The 27,857-nt window shown below is 61.4% G+C and overlaps 1 protein-coding gene across 4 annotated transcripts; it reads left to right on the top strand.

The window, feature by feature from the left end:
• The first annotated feature begins 5,474 nt into the window (after positions 1-5,474).
• Positions 5,475-26,861, top strand: BCORL1 (BCL6 corepressor-like 1). 4 transcript variants are annotated; one of them, XM_046940947.1, is made up of 15 exons: positions 5,475-5,626; positions 5,719-5,748; positions 12,194-12,333; positions 14,635-14,725; positions 15,002-17,575; positions 17,888-18,053; positions 18,297-18,377; positions 18,557-18,979; positions 20,088-20,317; positions 20,429-20,635; positions 20,727-20,893; positions 21,363-21,508; positions 22,418-22,495; positions 24,431-24,584; positions 25,340-26,861. In XM_046940947.1, exons 3-15 carry the CDS (start codon positions 12,248-12,250, stop codon positions 25,614-25,616), a joined length of 4,680 nt encoding a protein of 1,559 aa, XP_046796903.1. In that variant the 5' UTR covers positions 5,475-5,626; positions 5,719-5,748; positions 12,194-12,247; the 3' UTR covers positions 25,617-26,861. The 4 variants fall into 4 exon arrangements, with proteins under 4 accessions (XP_046796903.1, XP_040555921.1, XP_025006091.1 ...); XM_040699987.2 differs by lacking the exons at positions 5,475-5,626; positions 5,719-5,748 and adding an exon at positions 6,230-8,746; XM_025150323.3 differs by lacking the exons at positions 5,475-5,626; positions 5,719-5,748 and having other exon boundaries at positions 6,230-12,338.
• Positions 26,862-27,857: the final 996 nt, after the last annotated feature.

The raw sequence follows: 27,857 nt of genomic DNA, 5'->3' as shown, positions 1-27,857 counted from the left end.
GGCTAAACTGACTTCCAGCCTGCTCCATGTGGTAACGTTTCTTACTCCTTCTACTGCTCCACGTGCCTTCTGCCCTGCTCTCTGACTATGGTTAGTTGTGCGGTGGGTCTCTATGGTCCTGCTCCTTACCTGCACGAGCTGGGGGTGGGCTCTGCCCCAGCACAGCCATCTTCCTCACAGCTGAGCCTGCCTGGAGCCATGCGTGTCTCCCTCAGAAGGGGGGCAGTGAGGGTTGTCCCCGAGGGCCAGGGGCTGACCAGGCACTGTGCTGCAGCAGTACAATGAAACGGGCAGGCTGGGAGCCCTCCTACCTCTTCCCACGTGTGCTGTGTTTGTGCCAGCTCGAGAAACACTCCCAGTCCCGAGCAAAGGAGGGGCTGGGGCTGGAGCTGCTGCTGTTCCAAGGAACCACATCCCTGGTGCTGCGGCCATCTCCTCCTGCCTCAGCGCTGCAGCCAGGCTGGCTCCCCACATATCCCCTACAGCTTTGTGGGGTGGGAGCATGTCCTTTGTCCCCTGCAGCTGGGGCAGCCCACCCCACAACTTGCAATATCTCACACTCCTGGATACGCTGGACTCTCACTGCCCAGGAGAGGCTGCTTCACTTCGGGCCGATGTGGGAGTCAGAGAGGTTGGGATACAGAGTGGACGCTGCCCTCTGCCCTTGCTGGGGCATCACTGGCCCCACGCAGCGCCCTGGGGCTGCTAGTTAATGCTGACTGCAGACAGGAACACGGTTGTGTTGTTGGGAAACAACGCTGGAAAAAAAAAAAAAATGAAAGGAAAAGGCAATTGTTTCCATACCACAATGCTGAGGAGCCCCTTGCAGGGCTGGTGGCCCCAAATCCAACCCCAGCTCCTCTCTGCCCAAAGTGCTGTTGGATACCTTTGCTGTCAGCCCCTGGGGATGTCACAGGACTGTCACTGGGGGGGGGAAGGGGGGGGATTTATTGTTTGCTTTAGTAAAACCGGAGATGCCCTGGAGCCGGGGGAAGGTGGTGCCTGGACTGGGGTGTTTGCAGCCCCTCTGCAGCCAGCTCAGCCTCCCTGCTGGGGTGGCTTGCTGGGGTCACAGAGACCATGGCACCTTCTCGGCTACCCCGTGGCAGAGGCGCTGTGGTGGCGCTGGGGTGACGGTGGCACTGTTAGGGCCTCCTGGGTGCTGAGCCCAGGGAGGACCGAGGCCACCCAGCCTGAAAGGCGCTGAGGTCCGTGCAGAGCAGTGGAGTCAAAGGCTGTCACAGGCAGTGCCCACCTGAGCCACTGACACAGACCTGCTGCCACACAGCCCCTCAGTCTGAAGACGGCTTCTCAATGCTGAGTTTTGGCTGCTGGTGCCTAATCCTGCCAGGAATGGCCAGATAGGACTTGGGCTGAGGCTTCCAGTATCCAGAAATGCTTCCACGATAAATGCAGCAAGCGTTGGTATGAGTGTGTGTGTATGGGGGAGGGCTGGGTCACAGGAGGACCCAGGAGCGGTGGGGACACTGCTGGGGACGCCGTGCCCCGTGCGGCCCCCCCGGGCTCATCCACCCCCGTGCCGAGGGCAGGTCACGTCACCCCGACACCCCCACAGAGATAAGGCTGCGGAGCACGGCGACGGCGGCGCTCGCTTTTTAATTAAAACAAATAAATCAGGAGCCGCAACGCGCTGCAGGAAGGGGCTGCCGGGGATCCCTCCGGGCTGCCGCCCGTCCCCTCCCCACACCACACACCGCCCCAGCAGCTCGGGCGAGTCCAAACGCACCGAGAGGAGAGAGCGCCGCGGTCCTCCACCGGGCGCGGAACCCCCGGAGAGCAGCGGCGTTGCTAACGCGCACGCCGTCCCCGGAGAGGGCTGCGAGCGGCTGCAGTTTGCTCTTACTGGCCTACTTTCCGGGCGACGTCAAAGCCAGGTTTACAGCGCGCGGAGCCCGGCTGAGGGCGGCCGAGCTGCCGGCGGGGCCGGAGGGAGTGAGCCGAGCCCGGTGCGGCCGTGCCGTGTGCTCGTGGGGTGCGGCGGTGCCCCGGCGTGGGGACCCCCCGGAGGGACGGGGGGGGCTTTGGCCGTCCGGTGTCGGGGCTGTGCGTGTCCCTCGAGAACGGAATGAAGGGAAGAGGCAGATTTAAAGTCAATAAATAGAGGGGGTTTTGTTGTTGTTTTCTCTCTCTCTCTTTCCTTCTTTCTTTCTTTTCTTTTTCTTTTTTTTTTTTTTTTTTTTAGGGTAGGCTATAAATAACCTGCAAAGTACTTCATCCGGGCTATTCCTCAGGGTGAAATTTCAGCCCCCGCTGGAGGCCCCCCGGCTTCCCATGCTGTGGCACTGCCGGCATCAACCTCGGGTCCCCCCGGCTGCAACGGGGCCCCCGCGGCCATCGGGGGGTCCCGCACCGCTCCCTCTCGCGGCAGAGCTCCCCCGGACCTCCCCGTGCCGGGGTCCGCAGCGCCATCCCTGTCCCCTCCTCCCCGGGCTCCCTCCAGCCGCAGCAGCGGCGCCGCTCGTCCCGTGTCACCCCGCAGCTCAGGACACCCCCTATCCTCAGCATCCAGGCACCGTCCGCGCATCCCGGCCCTGCACAGCCCCGCGTTTCCGTGGAGATGGCATCTCCCGAGCCCGCACAGCCTGAGCGGGAGGGTTTCCATGGAGATGCCGTATCCAGCACGGCACAACCTGCGCGAGAGATTGCCGCTGCGATGCCGGAGCCGGGACCCCGGTGCCTGCAGTGGGGCCGATCCCCCTGGGGGCAGGCGGCCGCCACCCGTGCGGCTCCTGGGGTGGCAGTGTGCTTCCCAAGGAGCTCGGCAGCAGGCGGTGGGATGAGGGCTGGTGGCCACCAGACTTGTCACTGCTGCTCGGGTCACTTGGGTCGCACCGTAGCGTCACTCACTGGGTGTCCCGGAGGTGACACGTACCCAGCTGTCCCCACACCCCGAGTGTGCCCGTGTCCCCCCGGGCAGCTGAGCAATTAGGGGAAAGCCCCTGCATCCCCCCAGTAGGCGCATCCCAGCTGCCACCTGTACCTCTCAGGGCTCTGCATCCACGGAGATGCTCACCAGCAGGGATGAGGGTGACAGTCCTGGGATGGCAGTGTGACACCAACGCATGACTGGCCCGAAAACCTCCCATGGGGCCGAATGTCCCCCGAAGACAAAGGCTGGACACAAAGCTGCTTGCAGCCACATGCTGCCGGCACTATGAATAGTGGCCGACACGGAGCTCACCGCTGGTTGCCGTCAGCCTCTGTCCACGGCACCGGGCTGGGAGCTGCTCTCACAGCCTGGGGCAAATCCCACAGTCGGGCACCAGCAGTGCTCCTACCCCCAGCTCCCCGTGTCCCCGGGGCTGCTGGCAGCGTGGCAGATCCGCAGGCACGTGCTGCCAGACGCCGCGTGTGCCGCCTTCAAAGGCCGGCTCTCTTTGTCTGCGATCACAATTAGGAGCGCTCGGTGCCTCTTGAAGCCAGACCTGGGGACGGGACAGCAGAGAGCCGGGCTGCAGCAGGGAGAGGCTCAGAACCGTACCGCGTCCCAGGCATCCCAAACCTCTATTGCTTTGCGGCGTCTTCTAAGGCCAAGGGATAGGGATGGGTACGGTGGCAGCGCAGTGACTTTCACCACGGCCTCCTGCAATGAACCTCCTGCGGGACACAGCGGGGACGAGCCCGGCTCTGAGCTCCCTGCAGTACTCGTGGATGGCACGGAGCAGCACAGCCCGCGGCTGGGAGTAGGGATCCCCCTGAGTCATGGAGGGGTTTGGGGTGCAGGGGGGAGGAGGCGGTGGCAGCCGCTCCGATGGGAGAAGTCGTAATTCTGTAGTTGTAGCTGGGATGGAAAACGGCACGGCGGGGTCTGCGGTGGGAGCTGACACCTTTTATTGCTGTCGCACGCCAATAAAACCGAGCCGAGCCGTCTGCCCGGCGTGGATGCAGCCTCGCTCTTTGAAGCTGTAGGAACAGCCCCAGACGGAGCCCAGCGGCCCCCGCAGCAACGGCCCCCCGAGCACCGAGCACAGAGCTCCAGCGCCGCTCCAGCAGCCGCAGCCCCACCTCGGGCCGCGCTCTGCAGCGGGGACACGTGGGGTGGGATGGACCCCGTGCGCAGCACCGGGAGCACAGAGCAGCGGGGGGCTGCGGGAGGGGAGCGGCGCTCGCGGTGGGGCCGGGGGGAGCTGTCCCGCGGAGCTGTGAGGATCTCCTGTTTCACTCGATGCAGGACGCCCCGTAGAGCTTTCAGCCCCTCATCCCCCATGGGGGATGCCCCGTATTCCTCAGATTCAGCCCGTTTTTAAGGAGCGTCCGTTTTTAAGGAGCTTTTCTTTCTTGCGGAAGAGCCGCAGAATTTTGCAGCAGCACGTTTCAGAGCTCCCGGGCGTTGATTCCCCCAGCCCGGAGATGTCGAAGCGGGGGGCCGATTCCAACGGCAGCAGCGGGAGCAGAGCCCTGCCGGGGGCTGCACCACGGGACGGGGCACCGCGCACCGCGCGGCATTAACGGCACCGCCACGCAAATAGGGCAGCGCCTCGGGAGCGCGGGGGCAGCTCCGGCCTCCGAACCTGGAGTCCCGGCTCCGTGCGGCCGCAGCGCGCGGGGCCGCGCACAGCCCGCAGGCGGTGGGGAGGTGCGGTGCGGTGCGGGGGCAGAACCCGCATCATCCCACCCCGCGGCCGCGGTTCCCTCCCTCCGGGCCTTGCCGAGCTCAGTGCCCTCCCGAGCAGCAGAGCGCAGCCCCGAGGCCTCGGCCGCCCTCCTCCTCTCTCGGTCCCCGCACACCGCGAGGCGCTCCGCACCGCCCCGGCGCCGCCGTCCTTTCCGCCGTTCCCCCGCACGGCGCCGCGCGGGGCCGGGGAGGGGGGGGGGTGGGGGACGGCGGGGACCTCCGCGGGGCGAACCCCGGGTGTGGTGGGGGGCGACACCCGAGCGCCATGTCCGCCGCCGCCCCGGGGCCGCGCTGCCCGAGCCCACGTCGGCCCGGCGGGGCGGGGCGGGGCGGGGCCGCTCGGACACTCCACGCCCGTTCCGCCGCGGGGCTGCGGGCAGCGGAGGTGCGCGGTGCGGTGCGGTGCGGGTTCCGCGCTCGCTCTGTGCCGCGCGGTGCCCGTCCAGCACTGCCCGCTGTGCAGCTCCCGGCCTCCGCCCGCTCCTCCTCCTCCTCCTCCCCCCCCCTCCCTCCCCCCACCTCCCGCTCCCTCCCCCTGCGGGTGCGGGCTCCGGTGCCCCGGCGCGGTGCGGGTGTGCGGTGCGCGCCGTGCGTGCGCTCCCCCCGCGCCGCGCCTCCACCCGCCCGTGGGTGCGGAGCGGCCCCTCCCAGGCGGGGAGCGCCCCCCCCCCCCCCGCGCCCCCCCCACCCCGTATCCGCGTCCCTCCCTCCTCCCTCCCTCCTCCCGCCGCGGGCCGTGCCGGGCGCGGAGCCCCCTCCTCCCTCCCTCTCTCCCTCCCCGCCGCCCGTTCCCTCTCTCCGGACTCGGCCGGCTCCGCACAGCGCCCCCCCCCATCGCGGGCAGGGCGGGCGCGGGGCACGCCGGGAGCTGCAGTCCGCGGGGCGGCGCGGCGGGCGGCGGGGCGCGGCGGGCGGACTACGGCTCCCGTCATCCCCCGCGGCGGCGGCGGCTCGCTCTCGCCCTCACACTCCGGCTGCCGCTGCCAGTGTCTCCGCCGCCGCCGAACCGCCGCTCGCCGCGCCGCGGTCCGACCCGCCGCCTCCTCCGGGCAGGGGCCCGCCTCGCCCCGCCGCCCTCCCCGCTCCGCCGCCCGCCTCGTCGAGGGAAACAGGTGCGCGCCCGGCCCCCCAACCGCTCCCCCCCCCCCCACCGCCACCTTCCTCAGCCCCGCCGCCCCGCGCCGGACGCCCGGCCCCGCTCGCACGGGTAACCCCGGGCCCGTTCGCCCCGCACCCACCGCGGGGGCGGGCGGACGGCGGCGAGCGGACGGCCCCGCGCGGCCCTCGGACGGGGGTCTCCATGGAAACCGGTCCCGGGACGGCGGGGGGGGGGGGGCGGGGGGGGGCGGGTTGTGGGGGGGGAGGCGGCAGCGTCCTGCTGCGGGACGGCGGCGGCGGGCGGGGGCGGCGCGCGGTGACAGCGGCGGCGACGGTGCCGCTCCGCTCCGTGTGCCCCGCGACGGCGCCGCGTGCCGCTGCCCGACCCCGCGCGGAGGCTCCGGCACCGACCCCGACCCCGACTCCGACACCGGCGGCACCTGCCGCTGCCGGGGGGTCCCGGGGCCGAACGGGGCGGGGCGCGGCGCTCGCGGCGCGGTGCGGCGCGGCGGTGGCGGTGGGACGGCGGCCGCTCCGCGCGGAGTTTGGCGGCGTGGCCCGCGCCCGCCGCGGAGGAAAGTCCCGGTGGCGGCCCGGCGGCGCGGCCCCGCTCGGTGGCGGAAGGGCCCTCCCCGGGGACAGCGCCCCACGTCCGGGGCTGCCCCTGCCCCGGGGAGCGGCCCCGGGGAACAACTGTTGAGCGGCGGCGGGGCCTGGGCCGAGGGGTAACCGGGCGGACCCCCCCCTCCTCCCACCCTTCCCCCCCCCCCTCCCGGCCCCCCCCCCCCCGACAGCGGGGTGGGGCGGGTGGGGGCCGAGCCTCGGCGCTGCCCCCGCTGCGGCCCCGCGGCTCCGGGCGGGAGGGGCCGTGCCCGAGGTGCGCGGCGGCGGCGGCGGCGGCGGGACCGGAGCGGCGCTTCCTGCCGGGAGGGGAGAGCGGAGCTCCGGCGCCGTGCCTGCAGCCCCGGCATCCCGACCGCCGCTCGGAGGGCTCTCCCCGCCTCCTCGCCCGAGCGCAGCCCTCGGGGAAGGGCGCCGTTTGTGCTCTCTCCGAGCATCCGCTCCCGAGGAGCGCTGTTCTCCGCGGGGGCACCGCCGGGACGTCGCCCCGCGCGGCCCCCGAGCGCCGCCATCCCCCGCGTCCCGCGCCGCTGTCACCGCGTCGGCTCTCCCCGAGGCCGCGGCTCCGTGCCGCAGGGCCGGGCTGCTCTCCGCTCGCCGCGCCGCGCCGTGCACATCGTGGGCCTTTTAACGTTTCTTTGCAGATATCCCCCACCCCTTTCGTGGCGTTTTCTCTCCCCGTCCCTTTAAAAGCCCGCTCCTGCCGCGGGCACGGCGCGATGCTCGCCGTTGTCCGGCAGCTGCGGCTTGCAGGAACCGACGTGCAGCAAACTTTATTTTATTCCGCACGAGGACGGATTTCTCTTTTTTTTCCCTCTCTCTCTCTCTTTCTTTTTTTTTTTTTTCCCCTTTTCCCTCCCAATTCATCACGCCGAGTATCTATAATTACTCGCGGTGCTGCTGTGTCTTTAAAGCAGCTTAAGCAAATGCGTTGGGCAAAGCCTGGCTCAGCACCGCAGCGCTCCGGGGCTTCGCGCAGCCCGGGGGATCCCAAACCCGGCGGGGTCGGGGCTGCGCTCAGTACTTTGTGCCCACCGAGCCGGGCTGGGGCCGATCCCTGCTGGCTGCTGGTGCCGCCTGCTCGGTCCTGCCGCAATGTGTTGCTTTTCTCACCTATTTTTTCCCATTGGTGCCCCACGTCGGTCCTGGGAGAGGACCATCACCGTTGGGTTTTCTTTTGAAATTCTTTTTGCACGCAGTTCTCTTGAAAGGGTTTGTTCTGAGCTCCTGCTCAGCGCTGAATCCCTCTGGGGCGTCAGGGGCAGCTTTGGCTCCAGACCTCTGCACCTCAAATGGATGCCCGACAGTCGCATCTAAAAGCAAATATAATTTCTCGCCCCTGTTACTAATGGCAACGAAGATTGCCAAAGTGAACAAACTCTCAGGAGTGAGTGAGGCCGTCCCCGTGGATGCACATCGCTTCCTGCCGGCCTGTCCGTGCCCCACCGGGGGGCAGCTCCACTGCTTTGGCTCTCATCGATGGCAGCAGCTGGCGGTGAATGCGGTGTGGGCAGGGAGTCCATCCTGGGTTCCCCACATCCAGGACTGCTTTACGTTTTTGACTCATCGGGGTGGGAAAAAGTGGCGTTCTGGGTTTTGCTCCTCTCCTGGATCGTGTTCCAAAGGTGTCTCCCTGGGTGTGTTTCCAGGGTCAAAGTGCATCCTGCCGGCCGCCCACAGTGCCCCCTGGCCAGCCGCGCTGCGCAGCGCTCCCGGTACCGGCAGCCGCGTCCTCCTGCTCTCGTGCTGCAGAGGGATGTGCCGGGCTCGTGCAGAGCACTCAGATGAGAAAAGCTCCTTCCCTTTTCCCTTTTCCCTCTTCCCTTCCCTCCCTCCGTGCTGCTGTCCCAGTTACGCGGCGTTTCACCGTGCTTGGCCCCCATCTGGCTGCATCCCTTTGTCTGCATCGCACCAACTTCGCATCGCCGCAGCCCAAAGCTCAGCGCGGGGCTCTGCGGGGGCTCTGTGGGGCTGCTGTTCACCCGGGGGGAGCTCTGCAGCTCACAGCCCCGCGCATCGCGGCTCACCGGGGCTTTGCTTGGTGGTGCTGTGCAGCTCTTGTCCCTGCCCAGAGCTCGGGTTGGGGGGCAGCCCTGCGGGGGGTTCCGGGGTCTGCTGAAGTGTGTCAGTGCCCGTCGGCTCCTGCCTGGCTGAGGCAGGGTGGTGGTGATGGGTGGGTGCGTACCTTGTGCTGCAGTGGTAGGGTTGGGGAGAGGGAAGGTGAGCGTCTCAAAATCTGAGCCATTTTAGGACAGAGCTTGATGGGAGGTGAAGCTATCACCGGCCTAAAGCTGAATGCATTCTCGGAGTTAAGAAGAGGCTGGCACGAGGAGCGGGGGAAACGGCCTCTCTGTTCCCTCCTGCATGGGTGCACCTGGGGCACTGCAGCGGGTGAGTGCTCAGAGCCAGCCGTGCTGAATGAGCTTTGTGGCTGTCACACACCTCTGCTTGTGCTCGTGCCAGGGTGAGAAGTGCCACGTGGGGGGCAAAAGCTGTGTTAGGAAACCTCAGCTCAGGCAGCTTGAGTTAGGATCACAGAGGATGAGGAGCAGGGCTGCTGGCAGTGCAGAGGGCTCGGCTCAGCTGCAGGGAGCTGATGGGTGAAGCTGGGAGCGGCCAATTCACCATGCCCAGCTCGGCCTGTGCTGCAGCTGCCGTTGTCCTGGCACTGCAGGGGGATTTCTCTGTAGATGATCATTAGAAAGGATCTGTTCCCAAAGAACTTCAACTCAAGGAAGTTGTTTCCAGGCTGCATTTCAGAGGAGAGAGTTGTGTCTTGGCTCAATCCAAGGGGGCTGCCAGGTGCAGTGAGCTAGGTGCTAACTTGAGCAGAGCGTGCTTCTCCTGCAGCAGAGACGTCTTCTGCTGTGCTGATTTGGAGGCTGGTTTGCATGGTGGTGTCCTGTCCAGCTGCAGGGCAGTGAGGGGGTTTGGCATAGGGAATAAAGAGCACCTTTGCTCTTGGTGATTGTAATCCATCCGTGTTAGTTTCATTGAGCATCTCTTGCAGGGCTCGCTGTTGGAGGCAGCGTTTGGCCCCTTTCTCACCAGCAGTTTTAGAGCATGTTTTGTTGGAGACGTGAAGGAGCTTTGGTATCACGCAACAAGCTTCTCTCCAAGCAGAATGGGATGTTGATGGTCTTATTTCATTCTAAACTCATTTTCTTCGGAGTTAATTAGAATTGGCTGGGCACCTATTTAGCTACATCAAAATAAGGCTGTGGTTTCATATACGCTTCTCTTGGCAGAGGTGCTGGATTAAACGGATTCTGTGCCAGGCTGCGCCCTCTCTCCCTCCTGGTGAACCCGATCCGGGAGCTGCTGTGGGCTAAAACCCTTCCAGGCAGGGAAGAAACCCACAGCACTGGTTTTAAGCACAGATGTGCTCCCAGGTTGGCTCGCCCTGCAGTGCCAATGGAAGGAGTGAGGGGACAGAAGGGCTCCGGTAGTTCCTCCTGCTCTGAGGGTACACGAAAGCATGCCCTAGTTGCATTCTCCAAGGGGTTCTGTGAGTTTAATTACAGCCGTTTAATGTCGTTTCAAGCTGAACCGGTGCAGAGGAGAGGTTGTCTTGTGTTGACTCCACTCAAGGTCTCCTTGGGCGGCCGGCCCCGCGCTGCCCATTGCACGCTGCAGCTGCTCTTACCCGTGTTTCTGAGACGTCCTCCCTTGTCCGCGCTCTGGAGGATGCTCCTCCTTGGCTGGTCGCTCCCATTTGTGTTGGAGAACACGTCTGTCGTTCTCCCCGTGCTGAATTCCTTTTCCTTGAGTTGAAAATGTGATTTTTTTCCTCCCTTCTGTCCCTTCTGGCTCCCTGCGGAATGCCTATCTTTGGCACGTGTCCCGGGTCGTCCGTAGAGGGTAGAGGCCAAGAATTCACCAAGCAGAGGCTGTGCTTGTTCTCCTGCCTCTCCTCTGGTGGCCGTCCTGCTGTGTTGTCTGGCTCTGACTCGAGCACTCCAAACGTGCCATCCCTCCCCGCTCCCCACACAGCCTTGTCCCTGCTTTTCCCTCACCAGACCCGTTCTCAGACCACGCTCTGTGCTTGCTTTGATGCTTCAGCTCTGCTCTGAACTGCTGTCCCGCGTTGCACAGCCCCTTTCCCACTCACACAGTGGGTTCCTTTCCTTCTCTCCCAAAGCATCGGTCCCACTGCTGTGCTCGGGGGCAGAGCCGTCCTCCTGCCCTTCTTTCAGTTTAGCCTAAGATGGTGAAATCCCCACAGATTGTTTGTTCCCCTATTTCCTTTATGTTGCATTTCACTCCAAGCATCGCAAGACTCCTCCCCTTCCTGCTCCAAGCCACCTCTCATTCTCTTTGGGTATGACCCTGCTCTCTGCCTTAGAACCGGCCCTGCTCCCCTTCCACCGCACAGCCCTCCTCCCCCTGCACCGTGTGCCCTTCGCCAGACGTTCCCCTCTTCTCCCGACTCCCAGTTTCCATGGCTTTGCTCGGGTCTGTGCTCACGTGTGTGGATGTGTCCATCGCTTCTTTTCTTTTTGCAAGCAAACTGCCCTGTCCCTGTTTCTCCCGTGGCCCTGCTGTTCTGCTTCTGGATGTTCCCCACTGGCACACGGGCTGAGGAGGGGATAACTGGCAGCAGCTGTGCTCAGGGGGCACGTTCAGCCCGGCCTGTACGTCCCTGCCCTCATCTCAGCATGGCGCGTGCTGCTTCTGCTCCCACGCGGAGCTCGTGTCCCCGGGAGTTTGTCAGGGCAAAGACAACGGAGCAAGGCTGGGGGTGACGTGCTGCTTTTAGCCTCTCCCTGCTCTCACCGCTGCACTGAGGACGCCCGGTGCCTCTGCCAGCTTTCCCTCCGTGTGTTCAGAATGTCTTTGTATCGAGAGCCTCTTGGACAGCATCTCTGCCCTTCGCGGTCCGTCCTCCCTCCTCGCTTCCACCTCGCCCGCCGGTTAGCGCAGGGATCCTCTCCTCCCTCCTTCCTCGCGTTTTCCCTGACGCGACTCCAGCAGCAAAGCTGCCTTAATGCTCGAGCACCCAGCGCCGCACGATTGGCTGTAACATCCTCCCCCGAAAGCTCCACCCCGCCGACGGTGCGTCTCGGATGCTCGCAAGTCTCTGGATTTCCTCCTGTTTTCTACCCGTAACACCGCCGAACACCACCATCCCCTCCGCAGCGCGCTGAGGGGACGCCCGCTCGATGACACGTTGGTGGCACAGTTGGCAATCCTCCGCCCCCTCCTCCCGCATCCCCCCCGCCTTCTTCCCCGTTTGAGGTTTTCCCCGCTGAGCCCGGCACGTCCTGCTTTATCAACGTAACGCGAAGCCTCGGGGAGGGGTCAGCGTTCTAACAGCCGTCCGCTTGGCTGCGGCTCTGTCCGGGCTCACCGCTCTGCGCTGGAGACCTCTGGGGTGGGGGGGAAAGCGGGGGGGGGGCGGGGGGGGCGTCTTGCAAAAGTGATGCATGCGCGTGGAGATCATAGGATCACAGAACGGCTGGGTTGGAAGGGACCTTAATGCCCACGCAGTCCCAACCCCTGTGCCGTGGGCTGGGTGCCTCCTCCAGCCCAGGACCCACCCGTGGCCTCGGGCACCTCGGGGATGGGGCACCCCCATCTCTGGGCAGCACGGCCTCACCTGTGCCTGTGTGAAGCTCTCGAGGTAGCCTGAGGCTTTGGCAACCAAGCTGGTTGGTGTGAGGATGAGCAGATCCTATCCCGATGCGCTGCTTATTCCCTCCAGCCCTTCTTCCAGACAGACATGGAGCATCTCGGGCATCGTGCTCGCTCTGCCTGGCGATGGAGCTGGGGATAAGTGTGGATGCCAGCGCCCTGCAAGAGTCACCAATTCTCTGTTTTATGCTTTTTTTCCTGCAGGCAGAGTGGCCCCTCGAGCCCCAGCAGGTCCCGGCTTGGTGACGAGCAGCTGTCATGATCTCTACGGCACCTCTCTATAGCGGGGTGCACAACTGGACCAGCACAGAGCGGATTCGCATGTGTGGCCTCAACGAGGAGAGGTGAGGTGCGTGGGAGGCTCGGTGGGCCCAGGAGGGGCAGGAAGTGATCGAGGGATGCGGAGAGGCTGCAGGAATGGAAATGGTGCTGGCGTGGCTGATTTTAATCAGGCTGAGGACCGTTTGCTCTCCAGAGCGTTCACCAACCGCGTGCACTTACATGAGTGCGTCGTGCACGCGGTGTTGGCATCGTCACTTGTGCTGTTAAGTGCCAGGGGAGGAAAAGAGCTTGACCCACTGTGAGCCAAGCTGCTACGAAGAGCTTTTGGTGAGCCAGGAGGGTTAGTGCGGACCGAACGATTAGGTGGGAGAGTTGTGACATGCCACCAACCAAATAGGAGATTAGGGAGGATTAGTGGCTGGGAGGCAGAACTGATCGAGGCCGGTTCCTGGCCTGTCCCATGGCTTGCCATCGCCTTTCATTTCCACCCCTCGGGGTCTCGTTCTCACAACCAGTGGGTTGGCAGCTTCCTCGAGGCTACACATGTTGGATAGAGCCAGGCAGGTTTTGGGTGCTTGCAGGCAGCGTGTGCGCCCTCCCTGCTGCCGGAGCGGAGGCTTTTGGCAGCAAACCCTGCAGCGGGTGGTCAGGGCGGCGGGATAGGGGAGAGTTCAGGCTCTCTTGCGGGGCAGAAATGCAGACAGAGATCATCTCCGTGCCTCAGCCCCGCTGTGCAGCCCTCAGATAAGAGCCGGCGGATGGCGTTGCCCTCTGCCTTCCCTGCGCCGCTCGGGGCTGCCCCTGCTCGCAAGGAGCACCCGGCAGCCCGAAGCATCGCGGCAGGCGGCCCCGGCTGCGGCAGCGCTTTGTCCCGACCCTCGGCCTCGCGCGAGGCGGGCGGCGGGGAGGGCAGAGCGGCCGCGGTGCCGCTCTCTGGGCCGCCCCGCGCGCCGGGGCACCGCCGCCTCTCGAGCCGGCCCTCACCCGACCGGCCGGCCCCGGGCACGCGGCCCGGCCGGCCCTCGGGATGGAGGCCGCGCGGCAGCGGCACCTTCCGCGCTTCGGGCTCCGGGGCACCCGGCGCGGCCCGCGGCGAGGCTCGGGGACGCGGCCCGCCCCGCCGGCTCGAGGCCTGGGCCTGCGGGGCCCCGGGGCCGGGCCGGGCGGGGCGGCCGCCCGCTGCCCGGGCTCCGCTCGCCGCCTGCCCTCGGGCGCCCCCTGCCGCCGCTCCCGCCGCCCGCCGGGGTGGAGCTCGGCCTCGGCGCTGCGCTGGGCCCGGCCCCGGCCTGGCTCGGCCCGCGGAGCGCGCGGCTCGGCCGTCCCCGCGGCGGGCGGCCCCGGGCGCTGCTCGGCCGTCGTCTGCGGCGCGCTGCGGGAACGCGATCGCCCCCCTGCCCTTATTAATAACGGCCCTCCGGAGCCTTTTGTGGCCCGGCCGAGCGGGGAAGGCGAGGGGACGGCAGTGCCCGGGCTGCGCGTGGGGAGGCCGGGCGGCTCCCCGAGGCTTTGGGATAGGGCACCGGCCCCGTGCCGCTGTCCGTGCTGCGCGTGTGAGGCGGCCCGGAGCCGCTCCTGGCGCCCGCAGTGAGATGTGGGGCCCGGGGATGGGGCTGGCAGCCGTCGTCTGGTTGTTGTGGAAGCCTGTGGTGTAGGAGGGCAAAAGCAGAAGCAGTGCTGGGGCTCTCGAGGTCCCTTCCAACCCCTGCAATTCTGACGTCGGCAAAAGCTGAGATCGAGCTCTGTGATCCCGGTGGCAGCGCTTGTCTGTAACAGGGCTTGGTCAGAACAAGGCTGGAAGTTGCTGTAAATACATCAATAGGGAGCATGTGAGCGCTGCCTGGTCCTCTGTCGGATCGTAAGGACAGCTGCGTGCTCGGTGCGTCCCATTTCTGTGGGTCCTTGTTTGAGTTCACACTGCGCTCAGGAGGCGTCATGCAAAGGCTCACATACTCTGGCCAGCAGGATGGGTGGCTGCGGGACCGGCTGTGCAGCTCGCAGACGCAGCTGCTGGGCTGGGACGGCAGGAACGTGGCTGGGAGGCAGAGGAACGGGACAGGATGTGTGTCCTCCGAGGAGGACAGGGCTGGAAGTGTGTGGTGGAACAGAAGGGGAGATGGAAGGGACAGGAGCAGGTGAATGGAGCCCTCTGGGAGGGCGAGGATGGTGATGGACAGCAGTGCTCCTCGGCTCCACAGCAGCACCCGCTGCTGTTGTGGGAGGTGTAAGGTGCAGCGAGCTCACGGCTGCCTGGAGCATGCTTCTGCTTGTCAGCTGTTCTGCTGTCCCGTGTGGGGATGGGGAAGGTTAGGGTGCTGGGAGAGCAACCTGGGGTTTTGTAACGCTATGTCTCATTCCCTCCTTAGGAGAGCCCCACTTTCTGATGAGGAGTCTAAAACCAGCAGCTCCCAGCATTTGGGATCTCAAGAGTTTTGCGTCAGCAGCAGCCTTTCCAAGGTGAGCTCCATTGGTGCCCATCCGGGTCCTCTGGGAAGGCCTTTCTCTGATGGAACAGGTCAAGCAAGAGCACCTGCCCTCATGGGTCCTGCAGACCTCCTCTCGAGAGGGATGCACCAACGTGCACAAGGGGCAAACAGCTCTCCACGTTGGAAGGAACGTCTGCCTGCGTGGCCTCTGCCTCCTCGGGGCAGGGCTGGAGAGGAGGTCCTGGCTGCTTTGCTAGGAGCTGCTTCCACAACTTTTCAGCATTGTTTTCTCCCTTTCTCATTGCAGGTGGAGCTCACAGCGGTCAGCAGCGGTGGCAGCAGTGCCCAGGATGCAAGTGGCAAGGTGGAGGAAAAGATTGGACCCAAACTGGAAGAGCAGCCACCTGATCCTAACCCAAACCCAGAGTGTGTGGGAAAGACTGTGAAAGATGATGTCCAGGGCCCTCTGGCGAGCCAGGGGGATGGCAGAGGGCAGGAGCCTGCAGCCCCCCAAGCTGCTGAGCAGGAGAGCAGCAGTGCTGATGTTGCCGGGATGCCTGCAGATCCTCCCAGCGACAAGCAGGCTGACGTTCCTTCCACCTGCTCCGCAGCTCCAGAGAATGAGCCTGCTGGGAAGGAGAAAACCGCCCCGAGCACTGGAGCGCAAGGGCCAGCAGTGCTGGCAGAAGGGACGTTATCCGTGGTCGCCTCCAGCTGCAGCACCTCAGCCTCCACCCCTGCAACTTTTACTTTGAGTCGAGTGTGCTTTCCCACGTCTCAGGCCCCTGCTATGCACAAAGTGCCCCTGTCCTTTCAGCCTGGGACGGTCCTGAGCCCGAGCCAGTCGCTAGTGTACATCCCACCGCCCAGCTGCGGGCAGCCGCTCACCGTGGCCACGCTTCCAAGCACTTTGGGGGTCTCCTCCACGCTCACCCTTCCCGTCCTGCCTTCCTACCTACCCGAGCGTTGCGTGCCAGGCATTATTGCTTCCCCGGAGCTGCGTTCCTACCCCTACACCTTCTCTGTCGCCAGACCCTTGGCTTCAGATGCCAAAGTGGTGTCGGTGGAGGTGAATCAGCTTAGCTGCTCTTCGCCTTCAGGCGGAAGCGGTGCCCAGGCCGCTGCCGATGGCGCTCCCTCGTCCACAGCTGGCCCTGCCCCCTCGTCCAGCCAGCCTCTGCCGGCAGCACCGTGTGGAAGCGCTGCTCCCTCTTCTGGCACTGGCACACAAGCCAGAGCACCGGCAGCTCCGGAGCCACACGCACCAGGGGCCGCGACTTCGCTGTCACCTCTGAAGTCCCCTCCGCAGCTGGAGCGTGAGATGGTCTCCTCCCCAGAGTGCAGCGAGATGCCTCTCGATCTCTCCTCCAAGTCCAATCGCCAGAAGCTGCCTCCACCCAGCCAACGCAAAACCCCTCCGATGCCCATCCTCACGCCTGTGCACACCAGCGGCAAAGCACTTCTCACCACGGTCCTGTCCAAGTCCCAGCGTGCGGCCCAGAGCACGGGCAGCAGCGTCACCTCGTGTCTCAGCACCGCCGCGCCCTTCGTCATCTTCCCCGAGTTCCTGCGGAACAGAGAGCAGGGCTCCTGGGTGAAGAACACCACTCTCATCAGCACCATTCCAGGCACCTACGTCGGCGTTGCCAACCCCGTGCCCGCCTCGCTGCTGCTCAGCAAGGACCCCTGCGTGAGCTTCAGCAGGGACCCCCACCACCTTCCCAAGCAGGAGCCGATTTCCATCATCGATCAGGGAGAGCCCCGAAGCGCTGGGGTTCCCTGCGGGAAGAAAGCCAACCAGGTGGGCACAGAGAGACAGCAGGATCCTGCCAAGAGACTGCTTCATGGCAAAGTTGCTCCGGGAGCTCCTTTGTGTCAATCCAAGGACATCTCCGCCTGGAATCCTGCCCAGGGGAGCGTGTACCCACGATGCCCTGTGAATGGCAAACCTTCCAATCCTCAGCTTTTGCCTCTGGGCTGGTCTCCTTATCATCAGACCCCTCTGCTTTCGATTGGCATCTCCACCACGGGGCAGCTGCCCCCAAACCCCAACAGCTCCTGCAAGCCCGCTGGCACAGGTGAGCTCCCCGCGTTCCTGAGCGTGCAGCCCACGGAGCCCAACGCGGCGGCCCAGAGCCTGCCCGAGGGGCTGCCCAGGCTCCCGCCTGCGGAGTGCGAAGCTGCATCCAAGAGCAACAAGGGCTGCCGGCCCCCGCCCAAACCCGCTGAGGAGCAGGACAGTGCCGTCCCCTTGAATGCAGGTCCGTCTCCTCAAACCAGCACTTTGGATGCAAAAGGAGGAAAGGGGAAGCTGGACAACCCTCCGAAGAGTCAAGAGCGTGAGGGACCGGAGGCTGACTCCAGTAAGGAGGACGTTGTACAGGCTGAGGCTCCCCAGGGGAGCTGCAGCCTCAAGCAGTTGGATGCAAAGCCTAAAAACCAAGTGTTAGCTGCATACCTGTCACACGACGTGCCCGTGGTTGGGCAGCAGGCCCTGCGGGTGGTTCCGGAGGTGCCCGCAGCGCCCGTAGAGAATCAGCACAAGGAGCCAGGCTGTGAAGGCTCCCAGCAGCCTCCAGCTGCAGAGCCCCTCCAGTGCACGCGTCAGGTGGATCTATGCAGGGTGAAGAAGGAGCGCGTGGAGAGCGATGTGTCGTTGCCTTCGGTGACTTGCTTGCGAGCTGGGGCTGCTCCCCAGGCCTTGGCAGAGGCCAAGCTCACAGCAGCGGGCCAGGTCAAGCAGGAGAGTGGCACACGCTGCAAGTCCAAGCGGCAGCACGACGGCGATGCCAGACAGGTGCAAAAGAGACTGAAGTGCAAAGCGCAGGACGGCGAGGAGCCCCCGAGCAAATCAGGGAGCCAGAGTGTGCATGGCTGGAAGGTGGGTGAGGTTGGCTGGAGCTGGGGCTGTGGGGTCACGGTTGTGAGGCTGGGGGTGAGGCGGGAGCTCTGCTGGGCCAGGGCAGCTGAGTGCACAGGGCTTTCTACCCGTGCTCTTTGGCGTTGTCTTGCAGTGGGTTAATGTGTGAAACGTCTGGATCTGTAGGCGACAGAGCATAATGGGTCTGGGGTGTCAAAAATGCTGGAGGGCACCAGCATTACGAGTGGGGGACGGTCTTTTGTCCCTTCTCCTTTGCTCCTCCAGCATCATTAGTCGGAAGCTCAAGCTTCAGTCTGTGTCCTCCATTCACAGTGGCGAAAACACCATGACAATCTGCACGAGCTCAGCAAGCGAGAGGGCCGGAGCGGCCTGGGATCAGTGAGTGACCACAACAGCCTCAGGGTAAAGCGTAAGCGCAGGAGGCCAACGAAGACAGAGTTCCCTTCTCCTGAGCACCGCGGGGACAGCCACGAGGAAGGTACTGCTGTCAAAGGCACTGTGTTCTCACGGGGTCGGGCCATGGCAGTTTGGGTCGTGCTGACAGTGCGGGGCCGAGCTGTTGTTGTCCTGAAGCTCGATGGCCTCTGGAGCTGGTGGCTTCCCACTGCAAACTGGGATCCAAACAGAGCTCAAATGGGACGGCGGACTGCCCTCCCCAGGCCAGCAGGCGTGTGAGCAGGGATCTGTGACGTGCCTTCTCAAGGGGTGGTTTTCCCCACAGGTTACCTTGAGAAGAAGCCCAAGAACAACTTCCGGGACTTCATCCCAGTGGTGCTGAGCAGTCGGACGCGCAGCCAGTCGGGTGAGTTGGTGCCGAGCACTGGGGTGGTCCTGCCAGGAGAACGGGCTGCTTCAGCACCTGGGTGGACCGTGAGCTCTTCCCTCTTCACGTGGCTCTGTGCCTGTCTTCCATCCTGCCTGGCGGGGCTTTTCTTGTAGATGGCCTTGCCTTTTTTGACACTCGTTTCCACTTTCGTGCAGGAAGCGTCGCTGGCTCTTCTGCTGGCGTGATGGGAGAGTGTGATGTGAGCGGTCAGGATATTTTACCTTTGCTGGAGGAGGATGAGGAAGAAGAGGAGGAAGAAGAGGAGGAAGAGATATCCTTGAAACGCCGCAAGCTGCGGAAATCCCACCAGGCGTCGCGTTATCACAGCCACAGGGCCAGGGACAGGTCTGCCTCTGAGAGGAGCAGCTGCCACGCGAGGAGGAGCCGGGAGCTGCCCTGGAGAGTGGACGCACCCCGGCAGCTGTGGGAGCCCAACGAGGAGGAGGAGGATGACAGCCACGTCAAAAGAAAGAAAAGGAGACGACAGAAAAGCCGGAGATACCAGACTGGGGAATATCTGACCGAACGGGAGGAAGAGCGGGTGGGCTTCCCTCACAGGAGGCGAAAATCCAAAGCAGGTATGACAGGTGTGGGCTGGGAAGGGATTTCTGGTACCAGGCCAGGGCCCAAGGCGTTCAGTTGTATTCCCTCTAAAGGATGATGGGGTTCTGCCACTACAATAGGGACAGTGATCTTGATGTCCACAGTCTGGGCTGCCCCATTGAGCAGCCAGGCCTGCTGCGGTTCATTGCTGGGCCTCGTGGCCGTGAGTTTGATTCAGTCCTTTCTGGTCCCGCTGATGGCATCTGCCCCCACCACCTCTGGGTGGCAGCAAAGCCCTGATGTTCCCACCTTGCCGTGCAAAGCACTTCTTCCTTCCGTGTGTTTTTTAACTGCTCTCTTACTCATTTCATCCAGTGCTCCTAAGTCTCGCTCAGCAGGATGGGATGAACAAGGTTCCTCCATTCAGCTGCTGCACCCTTTGGTGATTTGGGTTTTTTTTGCAAGCTTCAGTCACGTCCTTTCAGCCACCTCCTCCCCAGCCCGTAGTGCCCTTGCTATGGGGTGTTACTATTTCAGTTACACACAGAGCGCGTGTCCTTACGTGGTGTGTTGGGATCTGCAGCTCTGTGTAATGAAAGGAAGAAAAGCTTGGATTTCCCCCAGGCATCCTGGTGCTTCCCGCCCGCCCGCACCTCAAACTGAAACTTTAAAGTGCTCCTTTATGTTAAGGGGAAGACATGAGAGGGTGAGGCAGGGTCTGATTTTGTAGGCAGCGGAGCAGTGACTGCTCATGGTTGTCCTGTCTGTCCAGAGGCTATCCCACATGAGTCCCTGTCGGCCCTGGAGATAGGAGGGGATGCATTGTATGGCAGCATGCAGTTGCCAGGCCACTTGGAGGCAAGCTGGGCTCCTTGACTGTTAGAGCTAATGAGAAACCCCAGTGAGTCATGTGGAAATCCCAGAGCTTGGCACGCTTGGTCTTTTCAGAACATGCTGTTGTATTTCTTGTGCCCACGCTGGGTCCGTCCGCGATGGAGAAGATTTGCATATCTGTTGCTTGTGACGCTCTACCACGGGTCTGTGTTTCGGGGTGTGCAGCCATCAGAGAGCTGAGGTTTGGTTTGGCTGGTGGCAAAGGTGTCCTGTACCTACAGAATTTCCTCATTCCCGTTTCTCCTGTAGATTTTAGGTACCGAAAGCAGAAGGAGGCAGCACAGGGTAAAGGCACGGAGCTAAGGCTGAGGAGCAGGCTTTCCCCATCCCCCCGGAAATCTCAAGGACGCCCAGACTTTCGGAACGGCTTCTTCTTGGAGCACTCAGACAGCTCTCCTGGCCAGGAGGAGCTGGAGAAACCATCAGGAAAACGCAAATGTAAAACCAAACACCTGGCAGGGATCTGTGATGAGGGGAAGGTATGGCTGGGATCGACAAGGGGAACGTGGGTGGGGAGAAACGAGAGTGACTCCCGTCATGTCAGTAAGCCGGGTCAACGTGTGCCAAGGTTGCATTGCTTTTCTTTCCAGGCGAAAGGACGCTGGAGCCAGCCCAAAACGCACTCTCCGAAGAAGCCCCAGGACTCGTGGCCTCTTTGTAAATCCCATCGTGTCAGCCCAGGGAGCTCCCCTGAGCTGCCTACAGCCCAGCACATTCCTCCTGAGGCACGACGGCTGATAGTGAACAAAAATGCAGGGGAGACCCTCCTGCAGCGAGCAGCTCGCCTGGGCTACAAGGTGAGCCTCAGTGCTGCTGCCCGCTCTGTGTCCTGTGCTGCCTTGCTTTGGTCTGCGTGTGACCAAGCCTGCAACGCTCTTGTTTCTGTAGGACGTGGTGCTCTATTGCCTGCAGAAAAAGAGCAGTGATGTGAACCATCGTGACAATGCTGGCTACACAGCTCTGCACGAGGCCTGTGCGCGAGGCTGGATCGACATCCTGCACATCCTGCTGGAGCACGGCGCCAACGTGAACTGCAGCGCGCAGGATGGCACAAGGCAAGCCAGGAACATGGGGCAGTGAGCAGGGCTTGTAGTGGAAATGCTGAGTGATGGCCTGAAGCAGTGATGGAGCGCCTGGTGGGAAGGCAGGGCCAGCCCAGGGGGCTCAGGTGCCTGCAATGTAGCTGAGTGATGGAAGGGATGGAGCCAGGATCCACCCCTTCCCAGCCCTCATTTAAGGGTTGGCAGTAGAGGTGAGGGCATCTCTTACTGGAGATCCTGAGGCCTCCCAAGGGTAAGCAGCTCTTTTCTTTTGTTTCTGTGTTTGTGGCTGCTGCATTTGGGCTCGTTCTCATTTGCTGTAGCCAAAGCCTTCACCACCCTGCTATTATCATCCCATTATAGCATTACAGTATGCTTTTTGGGAAGAGCTGGTGGTCATCACTAGATCTGTCTCACCCCAAAACAGGTTCTATGCTATGCCCTCTCTTCCAATCTCTTCCTGCTAACACTCCTGTCCTTACAGGCCTGTCCATGATGCAGTAGCCAATGACAACCTGGAAACCATGTGGCTTCTACTCTCCTATGGTGCTGATCCCACTCTGGCCACTTACTCTGGGCAGACAGCTGTGAAGCTTGCCACCAGCGACGTGATGAAGCGCTTCCTCTGTGGTGGGTGCCTGGGGGTGGCTGCATTTCCATCCATCCTGTGTGGCAGCACACAGGACCACAGATCCAGGCGTCACAGGGTTTAAAAGTACCTGAGCAGCCAGTAACAGAGTGATTTTTAGCTCTGTCCTGTGTGTGTTTGTACCACCCAATGTCTCTAGACTAGCATACCATTTTCCAAATAAGATCCAATTATCCTTCTGTTCTCTCATGTACTGGCAATGCTTTGGTCGCATATCTGAAGTCAGAGTAGTGCAGGAGGGTTGGAGGCTCTGCTCAGCAGCATCACTTTCTGGTCCTACTGCATAACCCCAAAAGATATACTTTTGTTGCCACACAATGATGCCATCTGCTCTAAAATGGCTCTGCGTATGGGGAGGCCCGTTTCTGATGACTGGCTGAGAGTGCAGCATGCCCACTTTCTGTACTGTTTAAGTAGAAATGAGATGAGTGTCCTGGCTTCTACATAACAGTGAGGCAAAGGCAATTAGAGGAGATGGTGGTTCCCAGGTGGATACAAGACAGAAAACCTCCCTTTTCTAAGAAGTCTTGTTTGCCAGTTGTCTATCTGTGCTCCTCCAGGCTTAACTGTACATGCACCTGTTGTGGATGTGATCTTGAGCGTAAGAAGACCCTAAGAACCTTGCTTTCCAACCCACAGAGTACTATCACCTGCTTTTCCCCTTTAGCTTCTATATCACGTTCTCAGGCCAGGGCCACGTTGCCTTCTCCTGAGTGAGGGTGCCCCTCTTGCAAGTGGGTTGTGGTTCAGATTCTGCCATAATGCCTAGTGTTACAGTAGAGGAAGAGCAGCAAAGATGGCACGGCTTACTCAGGATCACTGGGTGTGTATGCCAGGACTGTGGTGTGGCCAGCAGATAAGCATTAACCCTCTCAATTATTCCTCTTCAGATTACCTTTCGGATCTCCAGGGGCGCACTGACGGAGATCCTCGAACAGCGTGGGACTTCTACAGCAGCTCTGTACTGGGTGAGTTCAGCCAACCTGATCTCATTTACAGCAGCAGAGCAGGGAGAAGTGTGTGTGAGAGAGGTACCCCATCATTCTCCCAGTTGTCAGCTTCTCTCTTAAGTCACTTCTTAGATATCTTGCCACAGTGTTACGTGCTGAGAGTTCCCACTGCTCCTGAAAGGGACTTTTTCTTTGGGAAGATGAATTTGTGGATCCTTCTGGATTGTTGTCCCCTGTGCTTTGATGGACACTACTTCAGGACTGTGTGATCAGAGGGCTGGGGCAGGTATCCTATGAGGACAGGCTGTTGAAACAGTTGGGGTTGTTCAGCTTGGAGAAGAGAAGGCTCTAGGGAGCTCTTATTGCAGCCTTCCAGTATCTAAAGGTGCCTTCAGAGGTTCAGTTCTTTCAGGTGTCCCTTCACATTACGTGTCACTGAGGGTGGAGGAGAAATCCCCGGCCAGTGCTCGATCCATTTCTATTCTTCAAGGTGGGAAAGCTGTCCACAGTTTCCCTTAGGTCTGCACATCTCTTGGGGCCAAAAGATAATGAGAGAAATGAGAGCGTGGGATCTCTAAGGTCTGGGTATGGTAAGCTCATCAGCCTGCTGCCCTTCGTGCTCATGTAGCTCCAGAAACAAAGTCCCACTCCAGGGTTTCTTCTGCATTTGGGACTAGCATTGCTGTGCCTGATTATCTGTCTTACAGTGGGATGGGATGTCCTTGTTTGTGAGCAGCCCTCACTCCAGCTAACAGACAGGGCTGAGATGTTGGACCATATTCATTCCACGTTGAATGCATTTAATTCTCTTTTTCCCGGGTTGCTCAAGAAATGGGATATTTTTCAGCCATGGCATTTGAGTTTTGCCCAGCAGTGATCTCAGACCAACATTCACATCCCTTATTTTTGCCACTTTCTGCAGTAACTCTTGAAGATTTAAGCAGCCAGTTTGAATGCACGCCTCCTGTCACCTGCTGTTGTTTCCCTATTAACATTCTTGCTTGGTGCTGTGTTTCCATGTAGTGCATGGGTTTTTCTTGGGCAGCACACCTTAAGATTTGTTTCTCAGCCTTTTCTTCCATGCATTGTGGTGTTGAGCTTTTTATTATCTTTTTATTTTGCACAAATGGTTTATTTGTTTCTCAGCACATTTGTTCTGCTTTTCTCTATGGGATCTTTATTATATTCTGGAAGTTTTTGGAGACGTGAACTCAGCAGGACAAAAACACTCTGCAAGCCCAAGGTTTCTGCAAGCTAGCAATCTATGGGGTTATCCTCTGCAGCCATGCTTCTTCTTGTTCTGTTGTATTTGCCCTCAGATCTGCTGTACCGTTGGGTAGTGCAGCCTGGCAGCCCATATTGAGACACACCCCTCTCAGTAACCTGCTGGCAGTTGTTGAGAGCAGGATCTGGGTGGCACAGCGCTCAGCAGAGACAGAGCAGTGCCTTCCTTTATGGCATCTGTGCAGACGAAGCATCTCCTCCATTCACCTCCTTCCCAATGCAGCAGGTTCTCCCAGGCTGCACAGGAGTGAGGGCTGAGGGTGTTGTGGTGAGAGTGGTCCTGGGGGTCAGCGTGAGCTTGATCCCTGAAAGGAGTGCCACGTGGAAGTGTCTGACTTTGCAAGTAGACAGTGCTCTGTCTCACATGTGGGATCAGCGTCGTCCTACTCTCAGTGTAAGATGTCTTTCCTACCCTGCCTGCTCACCGGGGGGTTTTCAGGCAGCTCTCTTTGCAGAGCAGCTCTGCACTCGCTCAGAGTTCCTCGGAGATGAGGGGCTGGAAGGAGGGCAGGAGGATGGTGGGGCTCAGCAGTTGAATTCATTGTGATGTTGTGTGGGAATGTGCACATGGGACTGTAGTGGCAGCCAGTCTGGTTGGGCAGAGCTGTTCCCCGTGGGACGATGGAGTGAAAGTGTGAGCAACACCAACATCTGTTTTCCTTGTTGCAGAGGGAAAAGACAGCATTGGATGCGATCTTCTGCTCAACCCTCCGGGGAGTTCAGACCAGGAGGAAGAGGAACAGGAGCCCGACAACTTCATGTTTGAGTTCTCAGACAAGCCACTGCTGCCCAGCTACAACCTCCAAGTGTCTGTCTCTCGGGGGTGGGTATCTTCTTCTGGAATGGAGAGCGTTTGAGTGGCATTAATGCTACATTAGAGGGGTGGGAGGGTGCTCATGAGCCTGGAGATTGCTCTCCAGGTTGGAGTTAACATGAAATATTCTTGTACTGAAAAAGCCTGCACACTTGAGGAACTCTTGAGCACCCACAGTGACTGCATGCCAAGGAGACAGGCAGGACAGTGTTTCACGCATGTCACATTTTTCTCCCTGTCCATTTCAAACCACTTTCCCAGGGGAGAAAAGCACCTTATTCTGCAGGTAGAGGCACAGAGTCGTGGCTGTAGGGCAGCTTTCCTCATAGCAGAAAATAGCTGCTGATGGGGCACGTCTTGTGGCTCTCCCTGTCTTATGCCACCCCGTAGTGAAGCACAGCATACTGGTTCTTAGGAAGATGTTGAGGATAGAAGCCACTCTTGTTAAGCCCCACGTCAGTGAAGCAAGTGGAAGACAGGCAAGGTGTGTGATTTGATTCTGAGAAGCGCAACCCCGGGGCGGTCACCTGGGAAAGAATTCACAGTGGGATTTATTTGGCCGTGGGCAGGAAGGGAGTGTTGGGCTGAGATGAACCCCTGGGTGCAGCCCTGCAGTGACAGCAGTGCTGGGGGACTGCCATAGGTGTGCTTTGAGAAGCCCCAGCGTGGGATTCATTGGCAGCTAAAAGCCCTGCTGTGGTTCCTGCTGGCTGGGAATGCTGCTGGTGCGTTCCCTAACGTGTGACGTCTTGCCGTCCTCGCAGGCCCTGCAACTGGTTCCTCTTCTCCGACGTGCTGAAGCGGCTGAAGCTGTCCTCCCGCATCTTCCAGGCCCGCTTCCCACACTTTGAGATCGCCACGCTGCCCAGGGCGGAGTTCCAACGCCAGGTGGCCCTCAGCCAGGTGCTGGCCCAGGACGAGGTGCAGGAGAGCCCCGAGCCGGCGCAGGGTGCTGCAGAGACAGTGGAGCTGGTGCACTATGAGCCCGAGCTGCTGCAGCTGCTGGGCTCTGCGGTGGAATACGAGGCGTGGAGCAGCTGACGGGGGCAGATGGCTCCCTGCGTCGTGAGGCAATAATAAGGACCAACGGGAAGCAGCCCTCTTCGAGCCAGCAGCAAGGACCTGAGGCTTCGGCCAGCCGATCTCCTCCCGGCGGCGCCTCCGTGCTGGCCGGGGGGGAGAGGACGCCGCCTCCGAGGACTTCGTGGGGTTCCTTCGCGACGAGCAGCGGCGGTCGCAGCTCCGGCAGCCCCATCCAGCAGCAGCAGAGGGAGGTGGACCCTCTCTGCGGGGCGCTGTGGGGCAGCGATCGGCTCAAGCTCCGCCGCAGCGCGGGGCAGTGGGTGCCACCGCCCGTCCCCGCCTGACCCCGCGGAACTGCACCTCTCTGTCTGCCCTCCACCCCACCCCCGATGTCTTCCATAGTATTTATTTAATTAGTATTTAATTTGTTACGTTTCCTTTTTGTTTTTGCAGTCTGTATCACTGTGATTATGTGAGCTCCGGGCTATGGGATGAGGGCTCCCTCCCGCCCCTCTCCAGCACTCCCCAGGGCCTGCGCTCCCCTGGAGCACCGCCCCGAGCTGCAGAACGGGGGTCCGTGGCTCCGGCACCTCGGCTGAGAGCCCGGGGACGGTCCCATCTCTTAGCATTGGAGCCGGCTTCTGCTGAAGGCGCTCTCACCCGCTCTGCTCCATCCTCACCAGGCTCCTTCCTGCATCTCGGTCACGCTGCTCTCCCTGTCCCCGGCAGCTGTCACAGAGGCAGCCCACACTTCCAGCAGCTCAGCCCCGCCGGGTCTCCCCCCCTCTCGCCCTGCACGGTGTCTGCTCAGCCTTTCCCCCTCCTGTGTCGTTGGGAGCAGTTCTACCGGAGAGAGCGGGCACAGGGCAGGGCTGCTGCGCTCCCGGTAGATGGTACAGTTTTATTGTACAGGTGCTAACAGGACTCTGAGGATGGGACAATCTGTTTTTGTTTTGGGTTTTTCCTGTCTCTCCTCTGCTCAGCAGTGGGAGCACTGGGTGTTTGGGGTTTTTTTTTTTGGGTTTTTTTTTGGTTCGTTTTTCCTTTGTGTTGTGTTTCTTCCCAGCCAGGGCAGGTGTACCTTTCCCCTTGGACTCCCAGCTGCTGGCCTCCCCTCTCTGGGGCCCGGCCACTCCTTTTTTAAGCCGAGGATTTTTGCCTTTGGGTGTGTATTCTGGCTGCTCTTTCTGATTTCTGTTTTATTATAAGCAACAGGCTGTGGTGTCAAAAACACTTATGTACAGAAAAAAACCTGCATCAGGCCCCCTGTCTCTCGCCTCTTCTTCTTTGTCCGGTGTCTGCTATGCCCAGCAGAGCCGTGGGGTTGTGGTGGAGGGAGGGACTCCAGCTGCCTCCCCTCAGCCAGAGCCTGGGGAGGGGGACGTGCTGTTGCTAGTGGGAGGGCTGGGGGAGGTTTCCATGCCTGCTGTTCTCCAGCTCTGGCCCAGCTCAGTGAGGAGTTGCAGCACGGCAGGAGGAGGACTGGCATGGGCGTGCTGCTGCCAGCAGGCCGAGCCCCAGGACTGCAGCAGCCCCTCACCAACTGGTGTAGGATTGCACCGTGTGCTGTAGCCCCTCACCTGGGTGAGAGAGGCTGCATCAGCTTCCTGGGGCTTGCCAGGGGAAGGAGGAGGATGCAGCAGCTCTGCTGCCAGCCAGGCTGCCCTCCCCCTGTGCCCACGTCTGGACAGTGTGCTTTGCCAACTCCCCTTTCTCAGCAACGCTCTGTGCCAAAACAAAGAACAAACTTTATCTCGGGTATCTCATGGTGAACAAGCCCAGCCTGACAAATAACATTTCTCGCTTTGGTTTTCTCCTAGCTCTCCATGGGTGCAGACACAGCCTACGTGCTGTGCTTCTTACTTGGTTGAGCCCAGTCTGAAGCTCAGGTGAGAGCAGTGGTTCCCTGGTGCCCCTCCCTGAGGCCTGGAGAAAATACTGGTGGAGCTCCCGAGCTTTCTGCAAGACGCTGTCAGGCTGGCACCTAAACACACTGCAGCCCTATGGAAAAGCGCTGCTGGGCCAGAGGCACAAAGCCCATTCCAGTCCCTGTAATGAAAGCATTGTGTGGGTGTGCCTTCAGCATTACACCCAGTAAGGTTCTCCATCACTTCTGTCCGGTGGCTGATCAGAGTGTAAAACAGGAGATCAAGGTGGGCAGGGATGCCTTAATAGTGGAAGGAAAGCCTGGGCTGTGCCCCACCACCCTGAGGGGTACAGCACTGCACGTGGCATCACTCATAGCAGAACAACACAACA

Source organism: Gallus gallus, chromosome 4, assembly GCF_016699485.2.
Source record: "Gallus gallus isolate bGalGal1 chromosome 4, bGalGal1.mat.broiler.GRCg7b, whole genome shotgun sequence".
Taxonomy (NCBI): domain Eukaryota; kingdom Metazoa; phylum Chordata; class Aves; order Galliformes; family Phasianidae; genus Gallus; species Gallus gallus.
Note: the sequence above shows the minus strand (reverse complement) of the source record. Positions and strands in the feature narration are given on the sequence as shown.